Source organism: Stylophora pistillata, chromosome 2 (genome assembly GCF_964205215.1).
Source record: "Stylophora pistillata chromosome 2, jaStyPist1.2, whole genome shotgun sequence".
NCBI classification, from domain to species: Eukaryota; Metazoa; Cnidaria; class Anthozoa; order Scleractinia; family Pocilloporidae; genus Stylophora; species Stylophora pistillata.
In genome coordinates this window covers 25,946,782-25,971,814 of record NC_142520.1, presented here as the reverse complement: position 1 = coordinate 25,971,814, position 25,033 = coordinate 25,946,782, and the positions used below count along the sequence as shown (strand labels likewise).

At 40.8% G+C, this 25,033-nt stretch overlaps 4 protein-coding genes and 1 pseudogene across 4 annotated transcripts; 3 read left to right on the top strand and 2 right to left on the bottom strand.

Moving 5' to 3' along the window:
- Positions 1-1,991, bottom strand: part of LOC111347290 (uncharacterized) — a 6,295-nt pseudogene extending 4,304 nt beyond the window's left edge.
- A 4,151-nt stretch (positions 1,992-6,142) lies between these two features.
- On the top strand, positions 6,143-6,607 carry LOC148738049 (putative ATP-dependent DNA helicase Q1). Its single transcript, XM_088749378.1, has one exon. The coding sequence runs from the start codon at positions 6,143-6,145 to the stop codon at positions 6,605-6,607; it is 465 nt and encodes a 154-aa protein (XP_088605504.1).
- A 4,605-nt stretch (positions 6,608-11,212) lies between these two features.
- On the top strand, positions 11,213-16,568 carry LOC148738048 (uncharacterized). The gene is made up of 3 exons (XM_088749377.1): positions 11,213-13,888; positions 13,982-16,444; positions 16,503-16,568. The coding sequence occupies exons 1-3, from the start codon at positions 11,213-11,215 to the stop codon at positions 16,566-16,568; spliced, it is 5,205 nt and encodes a 1,734-aa protein (XP_088605503.1).
- Positions 16,569-16,629: 61 nt separating this feature from the next.
- On the top strand, positions 16,630-17,247 carry LOC148738047 (uncharacterized). The gene has a single exon (XM_088749376.1). The coding sequence runs from the start codon at positions 16,630-16,632 to the stop codon at positions 17,245-17,247; it is 618 nt and encodes a 205-aa protein (XP_088605502.1).
- A 627-nt stretch (positions 17,248-17,874) lies between these two features.
- On the bottom strand, positions 17,875-22,405 carry LOC148738046 (uncharacterized). Its single transcript, XM_088749948.1, has 6 exons — positions 22,294-22,405; positions 21,883-22,178; positions 21,171-21,285; positions 20,122-20,205; positions 19,326-19,571; positions 17,875-18,515 (listed from the first exon to the last, which is right to left on the bottom strand). The coding sequence occupies exons 1-6, from the start codon at positions 22,370-22,372 to the stop codon at positions 18,178-18,180; spliced, it is 1,158 nt and encodes a 385-aa protein (XP_088606074.1). The 5' UTR covers positions 22,373-22,405; the 3' UTR covers positions 17,875-18,177.
- Between the last annotated feature and the right edge of the window lie 2,628 nt (positions 22,406-25,033).

Here is a 25,033-nt window from a genome sequence, read left to right as displayed (position 1 = left end):
CCAGCTGTTTTCAACGGTTCGGCACTTCCGTATGGGTACAGTTTCTTATTGGATTTCATAGATGCACACTTCACTTTATTCTGCTTTAACTCTTCCCACAAATTGCGATCAATCACATTACAGCTAGCTCCCGAGTCGACAATCATGGCAACATTGGGTACACCACCAACATTCACCTGGACCATAGGTTGTTTCCCATCAACAATGGTAAACGCGTACTCACTATCTGGACTATCCTCGGAGTTAATCTGATTTACTGATCGTTTGGTATCTCTTGGCCCTCTTGGCTTCTTTCGCCAAGGCTTCTTATCATTTGGATCTTTTGCCTTTTTAGTTTTACAGCACTTTGCAAAATGGCCTACCTTGTGGCATTTCCGGCATTCTTTGTTTCTTGCGGGACATCGCTTGTCATCCTGAGTGTGTCCTGACATGTCACATCTGTAGCATCTCTTCCCTTCAGTTTTCTCTTGGACGGAATTTAGTCTTTTTGTCAATCCTTCATTTGGGTTCTCAATAGCTTCTGCTTGTCTGTCGCTAGCTTCCATAGACCTTGCAGTATTTTGTAGTTGCTCTAAGGTCAGTCCTCTTCCTTTCTCCAGAAGTTTCCTTCGAAAACGACTAGACATACATTTTTCGATTATCTGATCACGAATATTTTCATCCTTGGCATCACCGAATTCACAGTATTCTGCCCTTTCACGAAGCCTTGTGATAAACTGATCGACGCTTTCAGTAGGGAACTGAGCCATAGTTCGAAACAGATGTCTCTCGTAGGGGACATTGACTTGGGGCGTGAAGTATTGATCGAGTTGTTCCATCGCTACTGTGTAAACAGTTTCACCTTCGCCAGGTTCTCGAGCTTCTGGAAACGTGTAGTAAAGATCTTGCATTTGTGGACCTCCACAGTGAAGAAGAAGAGCTTTCTTTTGCGCTGCGTTTTTTACTCCTTTTCCAACGATGAATAATTCAAATGATCGCTTCCATTTCTTCCATCGTGCTCCAACAGTTGTAGGATTCCCGTGAAGATCGAAGCTAGATATTCCACCTAAATCAGTGATAATTGCGGCAGCCATTCTCAAACTACAATATAGATCCTTCAATCAGTGGTTTCCTCGTCGCCAGTTGTAGTATCCCGCCCGGATGGTTCGGATCTAACCAATAACACTCGGATTAAACCAACACACATTAACTTAACAGTTCAATGGCGGACAACGTGTTCTAACAACAACTCTCGCACGCATGCGCCAATGGGTAATACACTACAGGTTGATTTTTTGCAGGGCCTTTTCCAAATTCATTTCTGCAGTAACATTGTGTTGGGGGTCAGCTCTGGCTTCAAATAAAAGACACTTTACACTTTCTCTATTCCTTATTTCATCAAGTTTAGTTTTTGCAACAATCACTTCCATCACTGGCTGAGCAGTTATCTTCTCTCCACGTCCCTTTTTATGCCACCTCTGGAGCTGGGAGGTGCATGCAAGATCGGGTTATTCATCCTCATCCTGGCACAAGTCAACAGTGCTCTTACTATCATATAAACAGAACTTGCAAGCCTTGAACATTAATGCAAGAACGTGGTTGCAGTATCCTACTTTACCAGCTTTGCAGGAGCAGTTGGCATGAATAACTTGGCCCGAAACAAGGCACAAACAAAGACGAAGATCATGGGGAGCCTCACTCTTTTTAAAACTGTGGTAGCATTTTGTTCTTAGATAGAAGTACCTTTGATCACTGCTAGCTTCGATATCCTTCAAGTACTCATCGTTTAGAAAGGTTTTTGCTTTCCTCAGATTGGTTGGAATCGAGTGGTGTTCGGTGTTTGCCACCCTTTTCCCTGAATTCGCTATGTGTTGATTCATCTCAGCGCGCGTAAATGATGGCATCCTTTCCAGAAACTTTCCCTAGCCATCGCTTGGGTACTTAACACTTGGTGACGATGAAAGGGTGTTGTTCGGGGCATTCGATATTCTCTTCTTTCTTTTGGTATAAATTTCGTCATCCAAGAGTAATAATGATTGAAGTCATCAAAATTCTTAGATAATTCTAGCGCTATTTGCCCATTATAGGCTGCTCATTCTAGCGCTAAAACTAATTAAAACGAGAGACCTTCAAACGCACAAATTGACGACCACAAATTTAATGATACTGCATGCTGGCTTAATTTAAGCGTCTTTGAAGTGAATCCTGACTGCTAATTTCCCCATTGCGCCTTCCTTTAAACTCTATGTTAGCTTTATATTGAAAGGGTTGCCGCTATTCGATTAGGGCGTGCCACTACACACGCGATGCGGGAACTGCATGAAAACATTAATGAAAAGAAAGTATAAGCATCATGCGCCCGCCTCGTGGCGAAAGAAAATGATTGGGCATTCAATGCCGGGATGGTTCAAATTTCCATAAGTTTACGCTGCATCGTCGCCGTCTTGATGCATGTCTGCTGAGTTGTAAAAAAAGGGTGATTGACTTATGGTGCGTTAAGAATCTTAAACTATGATGGGTTCTTGAAATCAAGGTCTTACGGATAATAATCACAATTAACTTTTCCTTAACTTTCCAGCGGATGGTTGTCATAACTACACAACTCTGGACAGCCGCGACAGAAAAAGTTCTCACGTCACAACCTATCAACGGTGTGACAGCGAACTCCCCGAAGGATGGTATCGATTTAAGGAAGCTGCAGGAACAAAAATGCCAACAACGCATGTGCCAGCATACAGATGTGATGCAGCCTGGTCAGGCTGGCTGAATGGCGCTCACCCTACAATAGAAGATGGTGCAGTAAAAAGGACGGTCTGCTTTAGTGATCGTAACACAGGTTGCAAGCGCACTGCGGTAATAAATGTGAAATACTGTGGATCCTTTTTTATCTACAAACTGCTTCCACCTCCGGTTTGTCCTTCGCGCTGCTGTGGCACAGACTAAACGTGCCTTTGACAAGTTAAAAAAATATCAATTAATTAAGAAGTCATTGTAAATACGCTTTCTACTTCAGACTCATGTAAATTTTAGTTGGTCCCGTTGGCGTTGTTACTGATTCAAAACCAATACCTACGACAGATTTCCTTTTAAATTACCTTTATTTAGCTGAGGTATACTAAAATCCATTGTATCAAAGGTATATTTATAGTGTATTTTCATTTCGTTTGTTGCCTTATCTCGAGGTAACTTTCCGCTTTAAAAACTTTCAGCCAGGCTACTCTTTAACCTGCATGTTTTGCTATATGGTTACATACAGGCACTGAAAATGTAATTTTTTATTTGTTTTTTTCGTCAACGACATGTTCGACGTTATCGATTCATCAATCAAAGCAGAGGTGAAGACTTTGTAGTTTCGTCTGATATTTGAAAAATAGAGACCAGAATGGATTGTAGTTTGCATTTTTATTTTCTTATGCAGCCTAGAAGCATGTATGTAAGTAAAATTCGTGGGAAAATGGACAACTTTTGGCTGTTTTAGGAGCGTACGCCCTACGTGTAAGAGCACAGAAAGTATCCTTACAACATTCATTTATTGATGTTGCCGCTTAAAAAGTGCAAGGCTTCGATATAAAGATAAAAAAAAAATAGGTGATTCTGTCATTCATACGCGGTAATTCAAGTTGTGCAAACAATTCTGATTAAATTGTATGCTTTCTAAGTGTCTTAATTATAGAATTCTTAAAATAAAATCTTGCAGTCACTAAACTTGTTCCTTCGTTTGGTACACTGCGGTAACATATTTCGAAAAATACGCTATGTTTGACGAAGACTGAATAATTCTTTACCCCTCAACACCGTTAGATCAATATACATATTCTCCACACTGCTCTCTGTACACCTCCAATGGAACTGACATGGGGAATTTATTTTAAAATCAAAAGTCTCTCTGGTCGGTGATCATTTCCCCTATTCTCTTGATGTTAACGTTTGATTCAAGGTAAAAATGTAAGGAGAAATAAGATATCAAACACTGTCAGGGATTAAAGGGTTAAGAGCAACCGGTACATACGTTATTGACCAGGCGCGAGGACAAGATGGCTAGAAATCAGTCGAATTTTTTTACTTTTTGCGCTTTTATGAACCGAGACGAAGTCGACGGTCTTAAGCCTGTAAAAATTCAGCAACCAACGGCCAGAGTGGAAATTTTTTTTTCGGTGATATTTTTCCCATAGATAAGTATTGGTACGTAACTAAACGTGATGTAGTTTGTTTTCAGAAAGGCTGATAGTTTCGAAAGAAACTGTTTGGGGCTGCGTCGGTGGGAGTAACGAAAAAAATTAAATCAATTACCAGCCAAAGTATATCTCTTTAAAAGTATTTGATCGTTACGATGCAAAGAGCTATGATGGTCGAAAACTCTAAGAGATTTATAAACAATGAATCTTTTTGCTCTTTTAATAAATCAATCCCTTTTTTCAGTCACCCGGAGCGGACAGAAGGATTTTCCTCTTTGTCACGCAACTTCACTCCTGATCGGTTTATCTCCTCAATTTATAACTCCGTTGTAACTAATTTAGAAGGTAGCGACATCAATCATATTCTTTTAAAAAGCCAATAAACCTTGCCTCAATTTAATTTTTGTACAACGATAGCGTATTTAATAAATATGTTAGGTTTCGGCTAAGAAAAAGGTTATTGTTCCCTTTCAGAAATAACAAGTCGTTTAATTAAGTCAAATATTCAAATGTCTCAAATTTCAACCAAATTTTGTTCAACTTCGGAGAGTTCGTGTGACGCGCAAACTGAATTACCCAAGCCTGTTTTTACGTACCTTTTTAGTACAATGTTCAAAGACCCTAAGGATTGAGTCTCAGGGTAAACCAAGGTGTAGCACATGCCTGAAATTTTAATTGCGACTTTCGGCCAAATTATAAATTTCTTACGGTTAAGAATAAAGCAGTTCTAAAATATCTTTGTTCGCTGTTCAGATTACGGCTAAATGAAATATTTACCACCAATCTAGAAGCAAAACCCTCTGTGAACTTACGCATAGGAAAATATTTTATCTCTCTTTCTTCCCTTTTGCATGCAAGCGAGTTTTGAGAAGGGACGCATTTCGTCTTAAATTTTGGCTGTTCTGAAGTCGCCGACAGCAAAAACGGATTTTATCGGTTTTCTCCAAATTAAAGCGGCCTTTTTGAAAAAAAACTACCTCATGTTTAGTTACTTACCAATAGCTATCTATGGGCAAAATATCAGCGGAAAAAATTTTTGGCTCTGGCCGCGAAATTTCAGTTTTGCTCGATTTTTATAGGCATTGGCTCTTAAAAACACAAAAAAAGGAACGAGACTAATAGGCCCACTTCAGACGCCGGTCTTTTCATGAGCCGAACCTAATTCCTTGAATTAAGTACATGAAAAGATCGGCGTCTGAATCAATTTGGAACGGCTATTTCAATTTGGAACGGCTCACCCGTTCTTCCCGCCTGGCTTGGCCGAGAATTTCGCCCTCGGCCATTGGAACGGCTTTGATTAAGACGTCGTACTTTTCATGTGCAGATCCTAATGCATAAACTATTATAATGTATTTTGAAAGTAATGTGACTAGTTTTACTGGAACTGTATTTGGAACGGCCAAAAATAACGGCGTCGAATCAACAGGCGTACTTTTGTTAATTTGGGTCAGTCCAAATTCAAATTGAGTTCGGCTCATGAAAAGTTCGGCGTCTGAACCGGGCCTAGTATCAACCATCTTGACCTCACGCTTGGTCAAAAAAGGATTTATTCTATTAAGAATTAAGAATGACATATCTATTTCGAGAGCAGGGAAAAAAAGCAAATTGCGTTTTTAGCAAAATATCTACACGAGTCATCTAAGGGTTGACTTCTTGCGACTTCATGGCGGATGTTTTCAATAAGAGCGAAATTTGTATGTCCGCTCTTTATTGCGTAGCCTGCAGAGCAGGCTTTCTTGTGGAGTTTGGGCGAAAATTAGGACTTTGGGCTTTCTGCTTTATTTTCCAGACCGCGCCTAAAATGGAGCGAGGCGAACAATTAGAAGGTGGGGGGAGGGGGAGAGGTTAGGGCTAGGGAAAGGAACGCCTGCCAGCAGTACTTGAAAATTTGAATAACCCGTTCGCTCACGAACGGACGATTTTGATTGGTCCAGTATTTTTTATTGACAGCAGAATGTGACGTCAGTTTGTAATGTATCACATCCAACATGGCGTTTAGCGAAGAAGAGATAGATCTTGCGTTGAACGATTCTTCAGCTACTTTTGATGTCTTAGAAAACTTTGTTTTACAACAAGAACAGCAAGATGCCATACCTCAACTTTCCAGAAATAAAGATGTGTTGGCGGTTTTACCGACAGGCTTCGGTAAAAGCATTATTTTTAGATTTGGTGTGGGAGTCAAGCAGCTTCTCACGAAGAAACACTGTTGCATGGTTGTCGTTTGCCCTCTGAAAAGCATCGTTGACGACCAGGTTGTCGAAGCCCAAGAAATTGGCTTAAAAGGAACAAGTCTTTCGGACGGTTTCCCAGTAGAAGAACTTGCTAAGTTTGACTTGATCTTTGGTTCGGCTGAGGAAGCTTTGTCCTCGAGGTTTTTGAGTCACCTCAGAAAGAACTCTCAGCTCAAAGACGCCATCGAAGCGATCATCGTTGACGAGTCTCATACCGTATAAATATGGACAGGAGAGAGGTAAATATCAAGCTTATTGATTACTTTTGGACCTTACTGTGACTAATTATGAATGCTTACTATAATTTTTCGACCTCTACAAGAATATAAAAATTCTTATCTGTACGATTAAAGCTTTGTTTCTTGTATATACAGAGCTACGACTAAGAAAGGGATGAAAGCATCTGCATTCCGAGTCGCTTTTGGAAAGCTATCAACACTTCGGTATGCTTCTCTTCGATGAAGCTGGATCGATATTCTCGCTCATATTTAAGCATTTTCTTGATTTCGGTGTAAGTGGTTTGCAAATACGAGCGGCTTTATTCTTCCTCCATGCCGGGCTAGATTTGTTTGGCGTATCTAATTGCCGCTTATTTGCAAGAGATTGTATGTTAGTAAAATTCGTGGAAAATTGGACAACTTTTGGCTGTTTTAGGAGCGTACGCCCTACGTGTAAGAGAACTTAATATAACGTTCAAACTTATGTCAAGTACCACCAACGGGAAAAATACGCGAGAAATCATGGACTAAGGGATAAATTGTCCAAAATATGAAACTAATATTTTAGTCTAGTTGGGGTAGAAAGGAAGAGTTGAAATGTCAGTGGGTTATAACTCTTACATCATGCACTTGCTGACAAACTTTCAAGTTTCCTTCAGTTTAATTGTTTGACAGCCCCAGTAGGAGGACGAAGAACATAGAGAGGAGATTAACAGAAGTGTATATACAAAGGTAATCGAGAAACACGCACGTTTGTTTACTCTTGAAGCTTGTATGGCGCTGTTTGTCTGTTTTTTTTTTTTGTTTTTTTTTTCAGAACCTAAGGGCTCCCAAAACATTTTCTTGATACGAAGGTAGTGCATCACTTTATTTTACGCTACTCGTCCATCACTTTATTTAACGTTACTCGAGCACAATTTGAAAAGTGCTTGAGGCTTATGGTCAGAAAAGTTTCAACTCTTACAGTGGTCCAAGTTTAGTCGCTTCAAGTCATGGACTCTGTAATATTGACAAGGGGCAGGAAAAGTGCTTCCGTCGATAGCAGGCGTCCTAAATAGTTGCGCATAGAGAACTGCTTATCTAAATTCAACCTCATTTTCGTAAATTGCTGTTAAGATGACGGCGGTTTGGAGCTTACTGCGATGCCAAAGTGGTGGTGACTCTGACTTGCGACAAACTTGTCCGAGATGTTGTACATGTCCGATAGAAGTAATTCACACAGCAATGTGTCAACAATATCATGAAATGCAGCCAGGTTGAGAGAAGCAGGAAGGTATGTTGACACAAGCCAATCCACATTCATTGCCATCCATAACATAATCTGAGCCAATGCGGGTGATATTTAGATAGGAAAACTTGTGAGCCTTGAACTTGGCATAGGCAAGTCCTATCTCGGTGCCGCGGCTAAGAGTTTTTCCACGGACATCAATGACTTTTTTTTATTGAACTTGAGGGAAGAAAAAGAGACAGCTAAAATGACAAACTACAATAAAAAAAAGAATATTGCAACTTGTAAGCACTTGTTGAAGAAGTAATATTCTTGCATACTTTACATACCTTTTGAACCATTCGCCATTGAAAACGTTATCACAAATACATAATAAAAGTAGTTCCTGTGTAGCTGCATACTTGGACTTAGTTATAGGCGGAGTTCACCATGCGGAAATGTAAATCTGGAAACCACCAAATAGTTGAAAAAGTTAGTTCAAGTTTGAAGAGTGCATGTATTTATTTAACAGGTGAAACGGAAATTACAATTTGATCAGCTTGTTAATATCTTCCCTGATGTCAAACGGCCTAAATAATTTAACTGTTTAAGTTGTTCAAATTTGCATTTGGTGTCATTTGGAGTTTTCTAACATACTCTTCTTGTCACCTTCTCTCATACTCTTCATAATGGTATTCAAAAGCAAAGCGCTATCTTTTCTGATAAAGACCGACAGTTCAAGGTTAAAAGACACGTGCACTCTATCTATAATCTTCACTTGTTTGGTCACGTGCATCGAGTTGTGTTTTTTAACCAAACTTTCTGGCAGAAAGAAAAACAAACCTAATAATGAATTAAAATTTTTTTTGTTTTTAGTTTTCCACAGTAATTTTTTAACAGTAATCTTATTTTTTCCCGGGTTTAATTTATTCTAATTCTCTTTTCTTCTCTAATCATGAGTTCCTTCCAGAAATATTTTTAGTTGTGTTCGACAAGTCTGGGTAAATTTTGATTGTAAAAGAAAGGGATTATTGTCTTACATTCCTCGTACGCAAAGTTTATTTGAAAACCTTAACTTGAGCCTCGACCACGTGTACTGGACCCGGTTTCTCCCGGTCACGTGCCAATGCATTGAATGGGCGCCTTTGATTGATACACTAAACAGTGTCAATTGCTTCGTTTATCTTGCTTATCCTCTGACATACAAAAAACCCTGCAAACATAAACGTTATTTTATTCATTGGTTCCTTTCCACCTTTTAAAAAATTTGAAGGCTAACATGGCAATAGAACTGTAATTCGATATAAAGTTGGAGCGATAAGAAACACTCGGAAACTAAGCTTGTGCTGGGTCCTTTCCCCTCCGGAACGTCAACAGCACAAGTCTAATTTAGGAGGGTGAAGGGAAACTAAGGCAGCCCAATACCAAGAAAAGGTCAAATAAATACGCGTTATTGACCAAGCGTGAGGTCAAGGTGTCTGGATATTATTGGCCGACGTTTTTATTTATTTATTTATTTATTTTTGTTTTTTCGCATTTTTAGAAAACTAGAAGAAATTATTTTCAAGGCCAAACCAGACTCTATCATCGGTAATTACATAGCTGCACGTGAGGCTGCTCAACTATTCATGAAACATCCATTATTAAATATATTTCAACTTCGCATATCATTATGAGTGTTATTAAAAGTTGGTAAATTTTGCCGCAAGTGTTTTCCTCATCCGTCCGGTCACTCGTACGTCAGGATTGAAAGAGGAGGGCCGACGGATCATATGATTATTGCAAGACCGACGGATCATATAGTTATTGTAAAAATCCAGTTAGTAGTGGCTTCTAGGGTTGCAGGGTAATGGTAGGGGAACAGGTATCTGCGCGAAACAATAGTGCTAGATACTCACCCGTGGACCCACACCTACACAAGTCTACTGTAGGAGAGCGAAGGCATGCAAACTGAGGCTGCTGGACCATTTGAGAAGTGTTGAAATTTTGACCATTTTGAGCTAATCATAAACCAACTGAGGCGCGACAATCCGAACGGGACGTTGTGTTCTTTGTGCGAATTAATCGGGTATCAAATCTGGCTGCACAAATAAGACAACTGGAAAAAACGTAAGGAGTCAGTATTGGTGTCATGTGTTAATTAGCTACCACACTTTGGCGCGCTAAATAAAGTTTTGTAGATAACACGCGCTCGTTTTCATATAATAAACTTTTTTCTTGGAAACTGTAGTTAAATAAACATTGCTTAATTTTCGAAGAAAATTTGGCCCCTAGGTATAATGAGAATTCGGAAATAGCCATTTCTGTGTGTTAAAATGTGTAATGCAAACCTGCAGTCTATTAAGAGCTTTTTTGGAGGCATGTGTAAACGCGTAAATGGAAGGTAGCTAAGCTAAAATAAACGGAAAATAAACGCTGTTTTCAAATAATGATTTCCTGTAACTATAAGCTCTGACAGAAGATTCGAGGCTGACTCTTGTTGTCGCGATTTTTCTTGAAGAGCCCTACAATTTTCTGTCGCTGATCGACCCTATAACAATTGCGGTCGTTTTCCTATCATTTTTATTCTACAGTTATGATTAGCTACAGTTATGAATAGCTGGCAAGTTTGTGTAAGAAAACCACTGTGGAAAATAAATGTCCTTTTATAAAAGAAATGGTTCGACAATTCTTCTGTCTTCTTCAATTAAACTTTTAGACTGTAGACTGTATCATATCAAACTAAAACTTTTCTTCTAATTGCGTAAATTCTCTTGGTCCTATTGTTGTTTTGTTCCATGGGTATTAGGTACACACTCTAAACTCAATTTCGCCTTTGTAACTATTTTAACTGAAGATGACATAAGAACTTTCGAAACTTGTATTTTGAAAGTGTCATTTTTTTTCTGAAGATAAAATAATTTGGAAACGCCTTATGGTATAGTAATGAAATGGAAATTCTGGTAAAATTTGGATGGGGATACAATTTGGGCTCAAAACTAGGCTGGGTTCTTTTCTCACACCGAGCCTCGCTTATATGAGCTTAATGAAGATTGTTGAAATTAAAGTCAGGATGATCAATATTGAGAATCTCTCTTTTTGTAAAACGATAAAAGTCATCCACAAGGAAACACTTACAGGAGGACTTATCTCTTCAAAATCAGCACTAATGCGAATGAATAAGAAATGTGATTAGATATTCTCAGAATAAACCCTTCATTTTTTATCAAGGTTCAGGCAGAGATTAATGTTTGGAGCGGCCGCTGGCCATCGCAACTGTCGTAACGCTATACCCAAGACCGCTTGCGCGCGAACACTAGAATTGTAACGTTGTTGTGTTTACGTCGTAATATTAAAATTCTCGTTTTATTTGGTCTTACCAATTTTGGTCCATTCGAGCCGGATACAAATCAGTCGCTCACGATGAGCAATAAAGAATCGTGGCACTTGGTCGACGAATGTGTGATATCACCGCTTCACAGCAGCCTTGAAGTGACTCCTGAAGATTCGGTAAGCCAGGTCGATTCTGGTCATTCGAAAGCGCTTTCTCGCTCTAGTTCTTCGTCGTCCTCGTCAAAAAGAAGAAGAGACGCTAAAATAAAGGCCTCCATCGCAAGCCTTCAAGCAAAACAGCTTGCCGAACGAGTTAAGAGAGATAATGAAGTACGTGAACAGGAGTTTCAAGAAGAAATGGCTCAAAGGGAATTACAGTGGAAACTTGAGTGTCGAAAACGAGAGCTCGACCTACTACGAAAGAAAAGAGAAGACGAAATGGCTGTGACTTCCGCCCAAAATCAAGCTGAGGTGGCAAATCTTGAGCATGAAATACTGGGTCAAGAATTTAACGAAGGAAAGGCCTCTAATGATGAAATCTTCAAGGTCAGTAAATCTTCTCCATCTTTGAAACATTATGTAGTGCACAGTCCTAAAGCAACCTCTGAGGTTGAACGCAAAGATAGTCCCAGTACTGAAGTTGAGCCCGGGATTACTAAGGGATACGTTTTTCAAGAACTCAAAGGAGATGTTTACACAGAGTCATCTCTGGATAGAAAAGTTGTCTCATACGAATGCTCTCCATTGCGTGCAATTTCCAAGCCCTTGCCAGTAAAGGATCTAGAGTTCCATGCAGCTCATAGCAATAGCGTCACTTTAGGCTCTACTCTGGTACCAGTTGCCCAAGCAAGTGAATCAGATATGTTAACACTCAGTACTGCAGTGCAGTCGCCTCAACGGGGATTATACAGTCCTGAAAGAAAATACTCGTCTCAAACTGCTGCTACCCCTGTTAGTCTACCCTTCAGGCCTCCATCTTACATAGATTTGTCTTCACCTGGTTATGTGACCGCGTCCCAGCGCAAACCTGCGTCATTTGATAATAGTAATACAGCTGCTCTTGCAACAACCTCTGTTACTTGGTCATTTTGCCGTGGGCCTGGTGGAGAAGTCCCTCCAACAGTTAGTTCCCTGGTGGGGGATGGCAGTGTTGTTCTAGCATCAACGCCTAGTGGTAGTTGCCATGACAACTTAATCCAAACTCCTGGCAAGTCAAACTTCACTGCTCCATCAAACCACTCTCAACCATCGTACGTAACACAATGGGCCCCAGCCAGTCGGAGCACATCAACCCCTCACTTTGGGGGACCTAGTAGAAATGACAGTCATTCACTACAAGTAGAAGAACCGGCTGATACATTTATTGATAGATTGAGAGAAGGCCAGGAAACAGCCTTTCAGTGGTCCTTTACTAGCTTGCAGACAGATTCAAGTGTAGCTCTTCTTCGAGCTCAAGAACAGCAGCGATTACCACCACTTGAGCTCCTCAAATTCACAGGAAAACCTATTGAGTGGCCTAAATTCATTGAGAGGTTTCGTGATCAAATTCACAACAAGACAACCCTCACCGACTCAGATAGAATGGCTTATTTATTCCAAAATCTTGACGGGGAAGCTAAGAAAGCCGTGGAAAGTCTAGGTGTTACAGGTCATAGTTACCCAACTTCCCTTAAGACTTTAAAACGTCAGTTTGGGAACCCCAACAGTGTGGCCACAGCTTATCTGAATGACATGCTCAACAGTGCCTATGTACCCTCAAATGATAGGCAAGCATTACGTGACTACTATTACCAAGTGAAAGCATGTACGACATGGTGTGTAAAGATGGGTCAGTCAGCTATTCTTCAAACCCCAGAGTACCTCAGCAGGGCAACTATGAGGTTACCCATGAACCTCCGAGTAAGATGGTATGAATACATAGATGGACGCAGTGATAGATCCACCCTGGTAGAGTTTGAGAAGTGGTTACGCAAGCGAGTAGAAACGCTGTTTAACCCCCTTGAAGATTTCATATGCGAAGAATGGAACAAGAAACAAAGGTACCCCAAAGCAAAGCCAAATCTTAAGTTAAATTCCCTCGCCACGACAACGGAAAGGTCTCCTGACGCTCCAAGCAACAGCAGCGACTTGTCAGATTCCAAACTAGCCCAAACCCAATCATTGAACAAAGAGCAGGAGAAAGCCCCATCCAATGAAAAGGGGTGTGTCATCTGCAAGTACAGACACCCTGTTGCCTTTTGTCCTGTTTTTAAGTCTAAGCACCTACAAGAAAGGCGAAAAACTGCAAGGGAACATGGACTTTGTTTCAATTGTTTGAAAACGAACCACCAAGTCAAGAATTGCCCGAGTACGAAGCGTTGCCTTAAAGAACGGTGCGGGCGTCCCCACCACACCCTTTTACATGAGGATCTTCGAGTAGAGTCGCGTCCTAGCCTCACCAGCAACGAAAGTAGCTTTATCCAAACATCGGCTTCTCCAAAGGAAAATGCTCGTAACCCAGAACCGGTGTCAAATTCGTTGCCCATCGTCCAGAACAACATCAACCAAGTCTGTTTTCAACCTCAGCGGAAGATCCTCCTCCAAGTGCTCCCAGTTCGAATTCATTGTCAAGGGAACACAGTTGACACATATGCTGTCCTTGATGCTGGAAGTGACTCAACCCTGATTAGGAAAGACTTAGCTGAACGCTTACAACTTGTTGGCGAGACATATCGCCTTAACATTAATACAGTTGGCAATGAAGTTACTACTCAGAACTTAGACAGGGTAAGCTTTAGTCTTTCCTCTAAAGAACAGCCAGACCCGGTTATGGTGCATGGAGCTTAGGTCATCGAAAAACTCAACATTCCATCTTTCAAGTTGTCGAAGAAAAGGACCGTCGAGCAGTGGAATCACTTATCTGACGTAGATCTTCCTGAACTCCAAGGTGGTGACGTGATGATTCTCATTGGAGCTGACATGGCTCACTTATTGATTCACCTTGAAGTCCGCCAGGGGCGACGGGATGAGCCCATCGCAGTAAAGACCCCTCTCGGATGGACGCTGTTTGGAAATGTGAATCAAGGACACTGTGAAACAATTAGTGCAAACTTTCTCGCATCAGATAGAGAGACTACATTGCAGCATCAAATCGAACGATTTTGGGAGATCGACTCTTACGCAACCAAGCGAGATCTCTCTGAGTCCACCTTGTCAGTTGAAGACAAACAAGCTCTGGCCATCCTTGAAAGCAACCCAGTCAAAGAGGAAGGCCACTACAAAACAGCACTGTTATGGAAATGTGAGCCAGTCTTGCCTACCAATTATGCTATGGCAGTTTCAAGACTTCATTCCACTGAGAAGAAACTCAAGAAAAACCCAGAGCTAGCAGAGAAATATCATAATGTCATCAACGATTATGTCACTAAAGGACACGCCCAAAGGATGACACAGGAAGAGGCCAAAGTGATAACCCCAAAAACATGGTACTTACCACACCATGCAATTGTTAATCCAAACAAGCCTGGAAAGGTCCGTGTGGTCTTTGACGCCGCATCAAAATTTGATGGTGTTTCCTTGAATAACAAGCTTCTGACTGGCCCCGATCTGTTGAACAATTTGGTAGGGGTCCTCATGAGATTTCGAACTGAAAGGATCGGCGTGATGGCGGACATTGAACAAATGTTTCATCAAGTGAGAGTTTGCGAAGAAGATAGAGACTCTTTGCGCTTCTTGTGGAGAGACTTAGATGAAACGAAGAGACCAAGTGAATATAAGATGACTGTTCACGTGTTTGGCGCTGTAGATTCACCGTGTTGCGCAAACTATGCGTTGAAGAGAACTGCTCGTGATCAGCAAGGGAAATTCAGCGAGGATTCCATCAACGCTGTTCGACGTAATTTCTATATGGATGACCTCCTAGCATCGAAGCAAAACTGCAATGAAGCCACAGGTCTGGCTAAAGATTTGATAGGAATCCTAGCAACTGGCGAGTTTCGCCTAACGAAGTGGATGTCAAACAGCCGAGATGTGCTCACAGCAATCCCTTCGTCAGAAGTGGCGTGCGACATTATTCAATTAGATCGTGATGGATTGCCTCAAGAAAGAGCCTTAGGTGTCAAGTGGTGTGCAGAGCAAGATCTGCTGAGTCTTGAACCAGCGAAGAGTAAATTCCGAAACACCAAGCGAGGAATATTGAGTGCCACGAGTAGCGTGTTTGATCCCCTAGGCCTTGCCGCACCCTACGTAATAAGGGCGAAACTGATCATCCAAGAGTTGTGGAGACGCCAGATTGAGTGGGATAGCGAGCTGCCCAATGATATCCTGCAGAAGTGGCAAGGTTGGAAAGAAGGTTTGAAGTCCTCTCAAACGATCATGATTCCCCGGTGGTATGGCTTCCATCGCGACCGATGCCTAAAGGTACAACTACACGTGTTCTGCGACGCGTCAGAAGTCGTTTACGGAGCAGTTGCGTATTTCCGTGCGGTGACTCGTGGAGATGTCATTGTGAGCTTTGTTTTAAGTAAGACTAGGCTTGTGCCAATCAAAGCCTTGACTATTCCGCGTCTGGAGTTACAGGCTGCCGTTGTAGCCACTAGGCTGATGTCTAAGATTGTGGAAGAAATCGACATTGATATCGATGAAACGCATTTCTGGAGTGACTCCAGGATAGTGCTTCACTACCTTAGCAACACCCAGCGGAGATTTAGCACGTACGTGTCTCACAGAGTTGCTGAAATCGTCTCGAAATCGGACGTTAAGGAGTGGCATCACATTCCTGGCAAAATGAATGTGGCCGATGACTGCACGAGAGGGAAGGATATTCATGAGTTGACTCCGAAATGTCGATGGATCAGTGGTCCAGAATTTCTAATGTTGCCTGAAGCAGAATGGCCGAGTACTAAGGAAGTACCAATTGTGGATGAAACTGAGCTAGAAATTAAGGGCTCAGTCCTTGCTGTGTCCACTACTTCATCTATAAACAGGGTGCAATGGAAGAAGTACTCCTCTTGGAGAAAGCTATGTCGGCAGTACGCTTGGTGGATGAGATACAAATTCATTCTGAGGTGTAAAATAAAGAAGATGAATCCGCCTCCAGAACGTCAAACAATGTGTTTGAGCGCCGCCGACCTCGAAGAAGCCTCGCTAGCCTTGTGTAAAGAAGCTCAAATTGAATCGTTTAAGGACGACTACGAGGACCTGCGAGCGAACCGAGCTTTCTCGTCTAACAGTCCACTACTTCCACTGCAACCAGTCCTCGTTGATGGAATTATCAGAGTTGGAGGTCGGCTGACTAAAGCTCTGATACCATTTGAAGCAAAACATCAAGCATTACTTTCCCCGGTACATCCTCTGTCTAGATTGTTGGTTCAAGACATCCACGAAAGACACTTCCACGTAGGAAGGGAGCACACACTGGCTCTCGTGCGCCAACAGTTCTGGATCCTCCGAGGAAGTCATTTGTTAGAAGAATCATCAATGAATGTCTTCTTTGCAAGAGAAGGAGAGCTAAGCCAACCGTTCCTGTGATGGCCTCTTTACCCAGAGAACGACTCGCCCTTAGCGAGCCTCCATTTACCAACACGGGTGTAGATTATTTTGGTCCAATTAGTGTCAAGAGGGGAAGAGTAACTGAGAAGAGGTGGGGGTGTATCTTCACATGCCTTACTACCCGTGCGGTCCACCTGGAGGTGGCAGGCGATCTGAGTACTGATTCGCTCATCATAACGTTGAGAAGGTTTCGTGGGAGAAGAGGCAACCCAAAGACAATCCGTTCAGACAACGGAACTAATTTCGTGGGAGCGAACAGAGAATTAGGTGAAGCTTTGAAGTCGTTGAGTCAGGGACGAATCACCGGCGAGCTGGCCCGAGAAGGGATCACTTGGTACTTCAACCCGCCGTCGTCCCCACACATGGGAGGAATATTCGAGTCAATGGTCAAGCAAGTGAAAAGAGCTATGAAGACTGTCGTAAATGACCAGACATTGCCAGAGGAAACACTCCATACAGTCCTTGTCGAGACAGAGGCTATTGTTAATAGTCGACCCCTCACTCCCGTCAGTGACGACCGAGGATTTCGAAGCGCTAACGCCAAACCATTTTCTCATCGGACGATCCTCGCCAAACAGTCCACCTGGCCGATTTGAGGAGCGAGAAATTAATAGCCGCAAGAGATGGAGAATGGTCCAAGCGTTAGCTGACATGATATGGCGGAGGTGGCGTAAAGAATACTTACCTACCTTGACAGTGCGCCCAAAATGGAATAAAGAACGAAGGAACTTGAAGGAAGGAGATCTTATTCTAATGAAGGTTGATGATGCGCCTCGGTCACATTGGCCCCTCGGACGAGTTCTAAAGACATTCCCTGGGAAGGATGGTAGAGTTCGTATGGCAGAAGTGAAAACTCCTAACGGAACCCTGATGCGACCTGCCGCAAAGTTATGCGTGTTGGAGTAATCTGTTTGAAGAGAACGATGTTGAATTCTAATCTAACTGAGGACACTTGTAGCCCTTTCATGGAAACTGTTTAATTTGTTGTTTGTGATCTAGGTTCATTTAGGTTGTTTTTAGGTTGTCCTTCGTCTTCTTGACTCACTGGGGGGGAGGATGGAGCGGCCGCTGGCCATCGCAACTGTCGTAACGCTATACCCAAGACCGCTTGCGCGCGAACACTAGAATTGTAACGTTGTTGTGTTTACGTCGTAATATTAAAATTCTCGTTTTATTTGGTCTTACCAATGTTATTAGTTGAACATTAAATTATGTGATCAAACGACGCTTCTTACTTGTTCTTTTATTGTGGTCTTTACCTTTCTTTGACATGAACAGCACATAAAAGCGATTAAAAACGAATGAAATTGATTTCAAGCACATCATGTGATGCATTTATATTGTATACCGTGGAAATGCAGATTCACCTTTATTATTTGAATCTATCTTAGAAACGAATTCAAAAGCACTTTGCAGTTCAAGAAAATAAATGTTTATGATCGAGTGCCCAGGAAGGCAATTAGATTAGTTTACTCAGTGATCTGCTGAAGGATCACCTTAGGACGTTTATAACGACAACATTTTCATTAAGATAACCGTTCATAGAATACCTCGATGTCATTAGGGGAAAACTGATAGCTACCGGCAAAAAATGGGCAGTTGTCATGGCGTGAATATCCTGGCGGAACGGTGTACGTGTGTCCACAGTGGGTGTACGAATTTTGGTTGTTTACGGCGTCACTAGATATATAGATGTCGTGCAGGGAAGTACTTTCACCAAAAGTTGGTCCAGAATTGGAACAGCCATACATAGCATTGGAAGCATGGCTGTACTGAGCGAGTTTCACGGGAGCATATCCATTGATATTGTTTAGTGAGAAGATGAAAGCTTTGCTGGTTGGAGAGTGACGGCATGGATTATCGCCTGTTGGTGAAAAATAGATGTTACGATGAATTGGCCGAAAATAAACTTAGGCACGATCCTTGGCAAGGATCAAGCAAAGAGGAATGAGGAAAGGGAACGGAGATAAAAAGCGAAACTGTACTTGGCTCTCTCACGATCACCAAATTTCTTTAATGCTGGCTGAACCTGTTTTAGCTGGCTGAGAAATCTTCTTCCCCCCCCTCCCCACCCCCCCGTCCCGTTATTACCGGAAATATGGAAAACGCTCAAAAACCAACTTTTTCCCCTGGAAATCGAATGATTTTCACAAATGAGTTGACCTCATTCCGTAAAGGATTGAAGTTTAAAGTAGTGGGTGTGGCATAGGCGATTTTCTCATTAGACATGTACGGTCTTGGAAAGTCCTTCATAAATGCACTCTTAACTTCAGTATTTATTAAATATTTATTGGAGACTACTTCGAAGTTGGGTCTGTTCATCTCGGAAAGCATGATATACATGTTGTAATCGAGATTTTTTCTTTGACACTGAGACAAGGTTAGTACATTGAAGAAGGCGAGGTTCGAAATGTCGACAGCTGTCTACGTAGTCCTTACCTCTTTTTCACCAACAATGACATCACTGTTAATTTAAATGACGCGTTTGAAGATTGGACGAATAGCAACGCTGATATTTGTGAATTTCAAATTAATGCAAACCGCATGTAAACGTTTAACTTGGTCACATTGTATCCCCTCAGTGACTTAAATAAGATCTAATCCACCCTTGGCAGTTGTCACTTTGGAAAGAACAAACTTGTGGTCTTCTTCATGAACCAGTGTGAATACTTACTATACCAAGACACGTTCGTATATCCTCCAAATATGGAAGAGTTGACCCGGATAACTGTCACTGTGGGTCCTTTTCCATCACAGTTATTGTGAAATGTCGCTGCAGCCCATCCGTCTGTCTTGGCGTGCCAGCATTTTACAAATACACTGCGGCCCGGATCCATGAGAACTGGACTCAGATATGATACCAGCACTCCTAGGTATTGGTCACCGTCAAGGCCGCTGAGAATACTAGAAGCAGCCAGAGCTGTTGTGAAATCAAAACAATAACTATGATGGGTGAAAGCTAAAACTGACAAATATTTTACCTAGGAGATAAATTTGCAGAATTTCCCAAATAGTTACATGCAGTTCTTTTACCTTTTCAACCCAGAAAATGAGAAGTTGAACAGAAATTATTTGTGGTTGGAAATCGTTGCTATGCTCTTGCTATCGAAGTATTTGGTGTCTAGGGTCTCGTTAGATCAGGACATTGAAAGATCATTTTAATTTAAGCAGAATTGAAGTTTCTAGATGAATATTTCGGAAATATATTCAAAGATTTTAAGACCACTTGAAAACGTTCGAAAGCGGCACTTTCGTCATAAACGATGTGAGACTAAAATTCTGAACCGTGGCATTTTAGAGGCTGTCCATACACTGCTGAAAGATTAGTAGGAAAAAGTACGTGAAATATCATCACCTGCGATTATTGATCCGCAAATAATTTTTAGCTACGTGTATTTACTATTCAAAGAGCATTAATGAAACCAAAAATTTGTTTGCATTTTTCCCATTTCCATAATATGTTGGCTTACAGTTGCATCTGTAGGATCCCACAGTATTAGCACAATGAGCACTGCTGTCGCAAGAGTGTGAGCCCTCGGCACATTCATCGATGTCTAAATATATGGAAAGAGAAAGACATAAATTTTTTTAACTTCTACACAAGATCAAAGAGAAAAAATCAAAATAAAATTAGTCAGAGGGTGTCACAAATGTCGCCGAAATACAAAATCTTATTGATCACAACCTGCAGAGCAGGCGTAATTTAGGCCAACGAGTGCTCAGTATGTTTTAGCGAAAAATGGCCTCCATCTTAGATTTTAATGACAGCGGAAGGCTGGGGAGAGAAATTACTTTGTACCAAGGGAGTGAGTGATAGTCTTAAATAAGGAGAGGGGCCCTTTCCCCATCCCCTGCTCCCACCGTCCACTCTGACTCCAAATCGAACATTGCGTTCGAATAAAGGATCACGAGCTTCTAACCTTAATTCGCCTTAATAAGACGCATGCACTGCAGACTACATTCATCATGACTTCTTAGGAGTTTCTTCTTTATTTTTACATTGAATTATGTATTGAGTAACTGGGCCATCTCTAACTAAAACGATATCGACAAATTAGTTTGTGCATTGCATTTGCTTTGTTAAACTGTTAGGCAATAATCAGATAGGTGCTTCAAGAACTATCTTACATCACTAATAAATTACACATCATGCACTTGGTCAATTTGCAAAACCTTCCTGTCAAAACAGTCCTTTCAAAAAGCCTCTTTACTATAATTCAACGTTAGAATAATATCAAGTAGCACCTGCGGCCAAAATCGGGGACTAAGGGATAAATCGTCAACAAATATGGATCCGATGGTTTAGTCCAGTGGGGGTAAAAGAAGAAAAATTAATTCTCAGTGCTTTGTGACTCTTTCATCAAGCCTTTCTGACGAACTCTTCAGATTTCCGTTAAATTTTTTTTTGTTTCATAGCCATAATTAGGAGATGAGAAACATAGCGGTATGCACGATGTTAACAAAGCTCCCGTCAGGTGGAAAAAAAAGTTCTTAGCTGATAAACTTTACGATCTCTTACCCATTTCGCAATGTTTCCCAGTGTATCCTTTTCCACAAACGCACACATAGCTGTTCTTCTCGTACTGTACAACGCAGGTTCCACCGTTCTTACAGGGCCAACTGAGGCATGGGGACTAAACAGGTAAAGGACAAAACTTCAGTTTAGTCAAAGCCTCCCATACATAGCATGGAGTGAGAATGGATAAACAAACCAGAGTGGGTGAACAAAAGTAGTCGAGTAACACATGTTTTTTACTCATACAACTTGCATGACAGCCCCAGCACTTAAAAGAAGAAAAACGATTAATAAAAAGTTGCTGAGAGGAGAACAGTTCAAATTGAGTAATACTGCTTTTTTAGTACTGACATCAAAATAACCAAGAACGATTTTTTTAGCTTTTTCTCTTTATCTTTTTCTTCCAACCCAAGGGCCTTCTCAAAAATTGGAAAAATTGCCTTTGTAACAAATATTGTGCATCAATTTATTCTATGTTACTCGAGCGGGATTGAAAAGTATTTCAGGTTCATGGTTAGAGAGGTTTCCATTACTACAGTGTTTCAAGTTTGTTGATGAAGTCATGGCCTCTTTAATCTTGCCAACGGGTAGGAAAAGTGCTTCCCGTCGATAGCAGGTGTTTTAAAAAAGTTGTGCTAAGAAAATTTATTTTATCTAATTAAGTCGACCCCATTTTGGAAAATTGCTGTATAGAATACTGCGATTTCGAGCTTACCATGATACTGAAGTAGTGGTGACTCTGACTGGAGACAAACCTGTCCGAGTTGTTGTACATGTCCGATGGAAGTAATTCACAAAGCAATTTTCCCATGATATCTTGAAATATAGCCAGATTGAAGGAGAAGCATGAAGGTATGTTAATACAAGCCAGTCCACAATCGCTGCCTTTCATAACATAATCTGAAGCAATGTTGGTGATGTTCAGGTACGAAAACTTGTGAGCCTTAAAGTTGGCAAAGGCCAGTGCGCTTTTGGTACCGCGGCTGAAAGTCTTTCCACTCACATCGAGAACTTTTGTTTGTTGAAATTGAAGAGAGAAAAAATATTAAAATAATAAACTACAATTCCGAAAAAAATATCGTAACTCGTAAGCACTTGCTAAAGAATTCTTGCATACTCAACATACTGTTTGAAGCATCTGCCACATAACATGTTACCACAATAAAACATGTTACCACATAAAAATAGTTCCTGCATAGCTGCATACTTGCCCTTGGCTATAAGCGGAGTTAACTAAGCGGTAATGTGAATTTGGAAGCCACCAAATGGTTTACAAAGTTAGCTCAAGAACCGTTTGAAGGAAGCACGTAATTATTTAACAGGTGGAACGGAAATTATGACTCGATCAGTTCGTTAATATTTTCCTTGACGTCAAACGGTCTAAACAATTTAAGCGTTTCTTTTATTCAAATTTGCATTTCGTGTATTCCAGAGTCCTCTAACATAGTCTTCTTGCCACCCCCATAATTGCCTTCTTAATGATATCCAAGAGCAGAGCTTTATCTTTCATGTAAAACCGGCAGTTCAAGGATCAAAGACACGAGAACTCAGCCTCGAACAAGCTGTAATCCTCGCTTATTTGGTCACGTGCATCGAGTTGCGGTTTCTGACGAAACTTGACGTCAAAAAGAAAAACAAGACTACATTGAATTAATGTACTTTTTCTTTTCTACTTTTCCTCAGTATTTTTTTAAACATTATTCTTACTTTTTCCTCGGGTCTAACTATTTTAATTCACATTGCTTCTATCATCATAAGTTCCTTCAAGAAATATTTACAGTTGTGCCCGACTAGTCTTGGTTAATTGTGTTTCAAAAGACAGTGGTTATCATCTCACAGTCATCTCTCGAAAAGTTTATTTGAAAGCTTCGTGTTGAGCCTCGACTGCGTGCACTAGACCCAGTTTTTCCTGATGATATGATGATTCATTGAATGGCTGTCATTGATTAATATACCAAACAGCGTCGATTGTTTAATTCATCTTACCTGTATTCTTCGAAAAAAACATGTTAAAAACACAAATGTTATTTTATCCATTGCTTCCTTTCAGCTGTCTTAAGAATTCAAAGGGTTACATAATAAAACAATAGTGGATATTCGATTTAAATTTGAAGCGAGAGAAGGCAATTCAGGGAATAAAACTTGCATGAGGTCCCTTCCCTTCCGGAGCCCAAGGGCACAAGTCTAATTTAGGGGGGATGAGGGCAAATTGAGACAGCCTAATACCAAGAAATGGTCCTATACAAGCATTTCTAAAAAAAAATGACTAACGTCCTTGCTCTTTACAAAATTAAAACTTATTTGGCGGATAGCTCCACAAAATTAAGGTTTGTTTGAAGGTTTTTTTGCGGCTAAGATGCTTTGTCAATGAACTTCACTAACAATATAGAACAGGTAAGTTCCTGTCATCAATTATTAAGAGGCCACCTTGGCATATTTTGCAGTTTATCCGTCATTTTAGGCAAATGTTGCTTTGAAATATTTGTGATGCGTTTCAGAAATGTATCATGTTTTCGTAAAAGTGAATATTGCCAGGAAATATATTAAGCGAAACGTTAGCAAATTTAGGTCTTGTTTGCCTGACAGAAGAATGTTTTACGATAACTGACTGATTCTAAAAATAACAATGAAAATAATTAGAAATGATGTCGATGGTAACAATCGAAGTGTTCAATGTCCCGTGGTGTGAAGTCTCTGCCAAGCAGGGCACAGGGGCATTTTCATCGATTATTTCGATAGAAATAGACAAAAAAAAATAAGAAACGAACACTCGTAAGCCGTTGCCCTTTAGATCCCCTACCTTTAGATCCCCTACCTTTAGATCCCCTACAGAATTCATTTGAATTTGTACAAGAATTCCTGCTTTCGCTCATCATCCCTCTCAAATACACTCTAATTCTAATTTCCGTCGGTTTTTTCTTTTTTCTTCTTTCTTCGACACGATAAAAATGTCGTAGTTTTTGTTTTTGGAAAAGCTGACACAATTCTCCGAACCGTCAATCAAACACTCGAGGGCGTTTTATTCGAGTTTAAAAACTTTATTTTATTGCCTGCTTATTCTTAGGGGCTTCATGTTGCCTTGAAGTTCAAAGAATAGCAAAATGCTTACAAGCGTATTGTCAACAAACCCAAGGAAATCTCTTTGCAACTCAAATGTCTCACTTTGTCTTGTTGCTAGTATCCATTGTAAGAATTTATTATTATATCCCTTCGGAAACTTCTTTGAAGCTTTATCCCAAGGAACTGGTTCATAAAAAGAACAAACGTAGTTTAAATTACACATCAAAACGGTGACTTTGAAGGAATATCTCCATAAGGCGCCTGACGCCTGCAAAAACAATTACTTAATGCAATGCCTAAAGTGAATTTACGTATATGCAAATAGCTCTCTTCTTCATCAACGTCAATTGTGAACGTGTTATATCACGCTGGGTCTTCAGTTGCTCAAGGCGAGAAGCGTCTTGCATGGAAGTTACGCGGTGCACGATTTTGCAATTTGGTAATTTGGCAGAGTATTTTAGCAACATATCTCGCATCCTGTCTTTTGGTACCCTCATTCTGCTATGCTGTCTGATGTATGCTGTAGAGTGTGAAGATGGCGGGTAGATTGTTTTGATTAATATTAAGGGAGTCTGAAAATCTTATCTTGTAATGCATTTGAAGCGGGTGTAAACGAAAGTAACTCATCGTGAACGTTCATTCGTAACAAATACCAAAACTCCCGGGTTATCAAAATGTTCTATCTTTTTATACAGAGGTAAAAATGTTTATAAAGCTATTATAGAGATAAGTAGATCTTTAAAGACAGGTGTGATATGCCTCACGCAAGCTGTTTTCAAGTACGCGCTCGGGATATAATGATCATA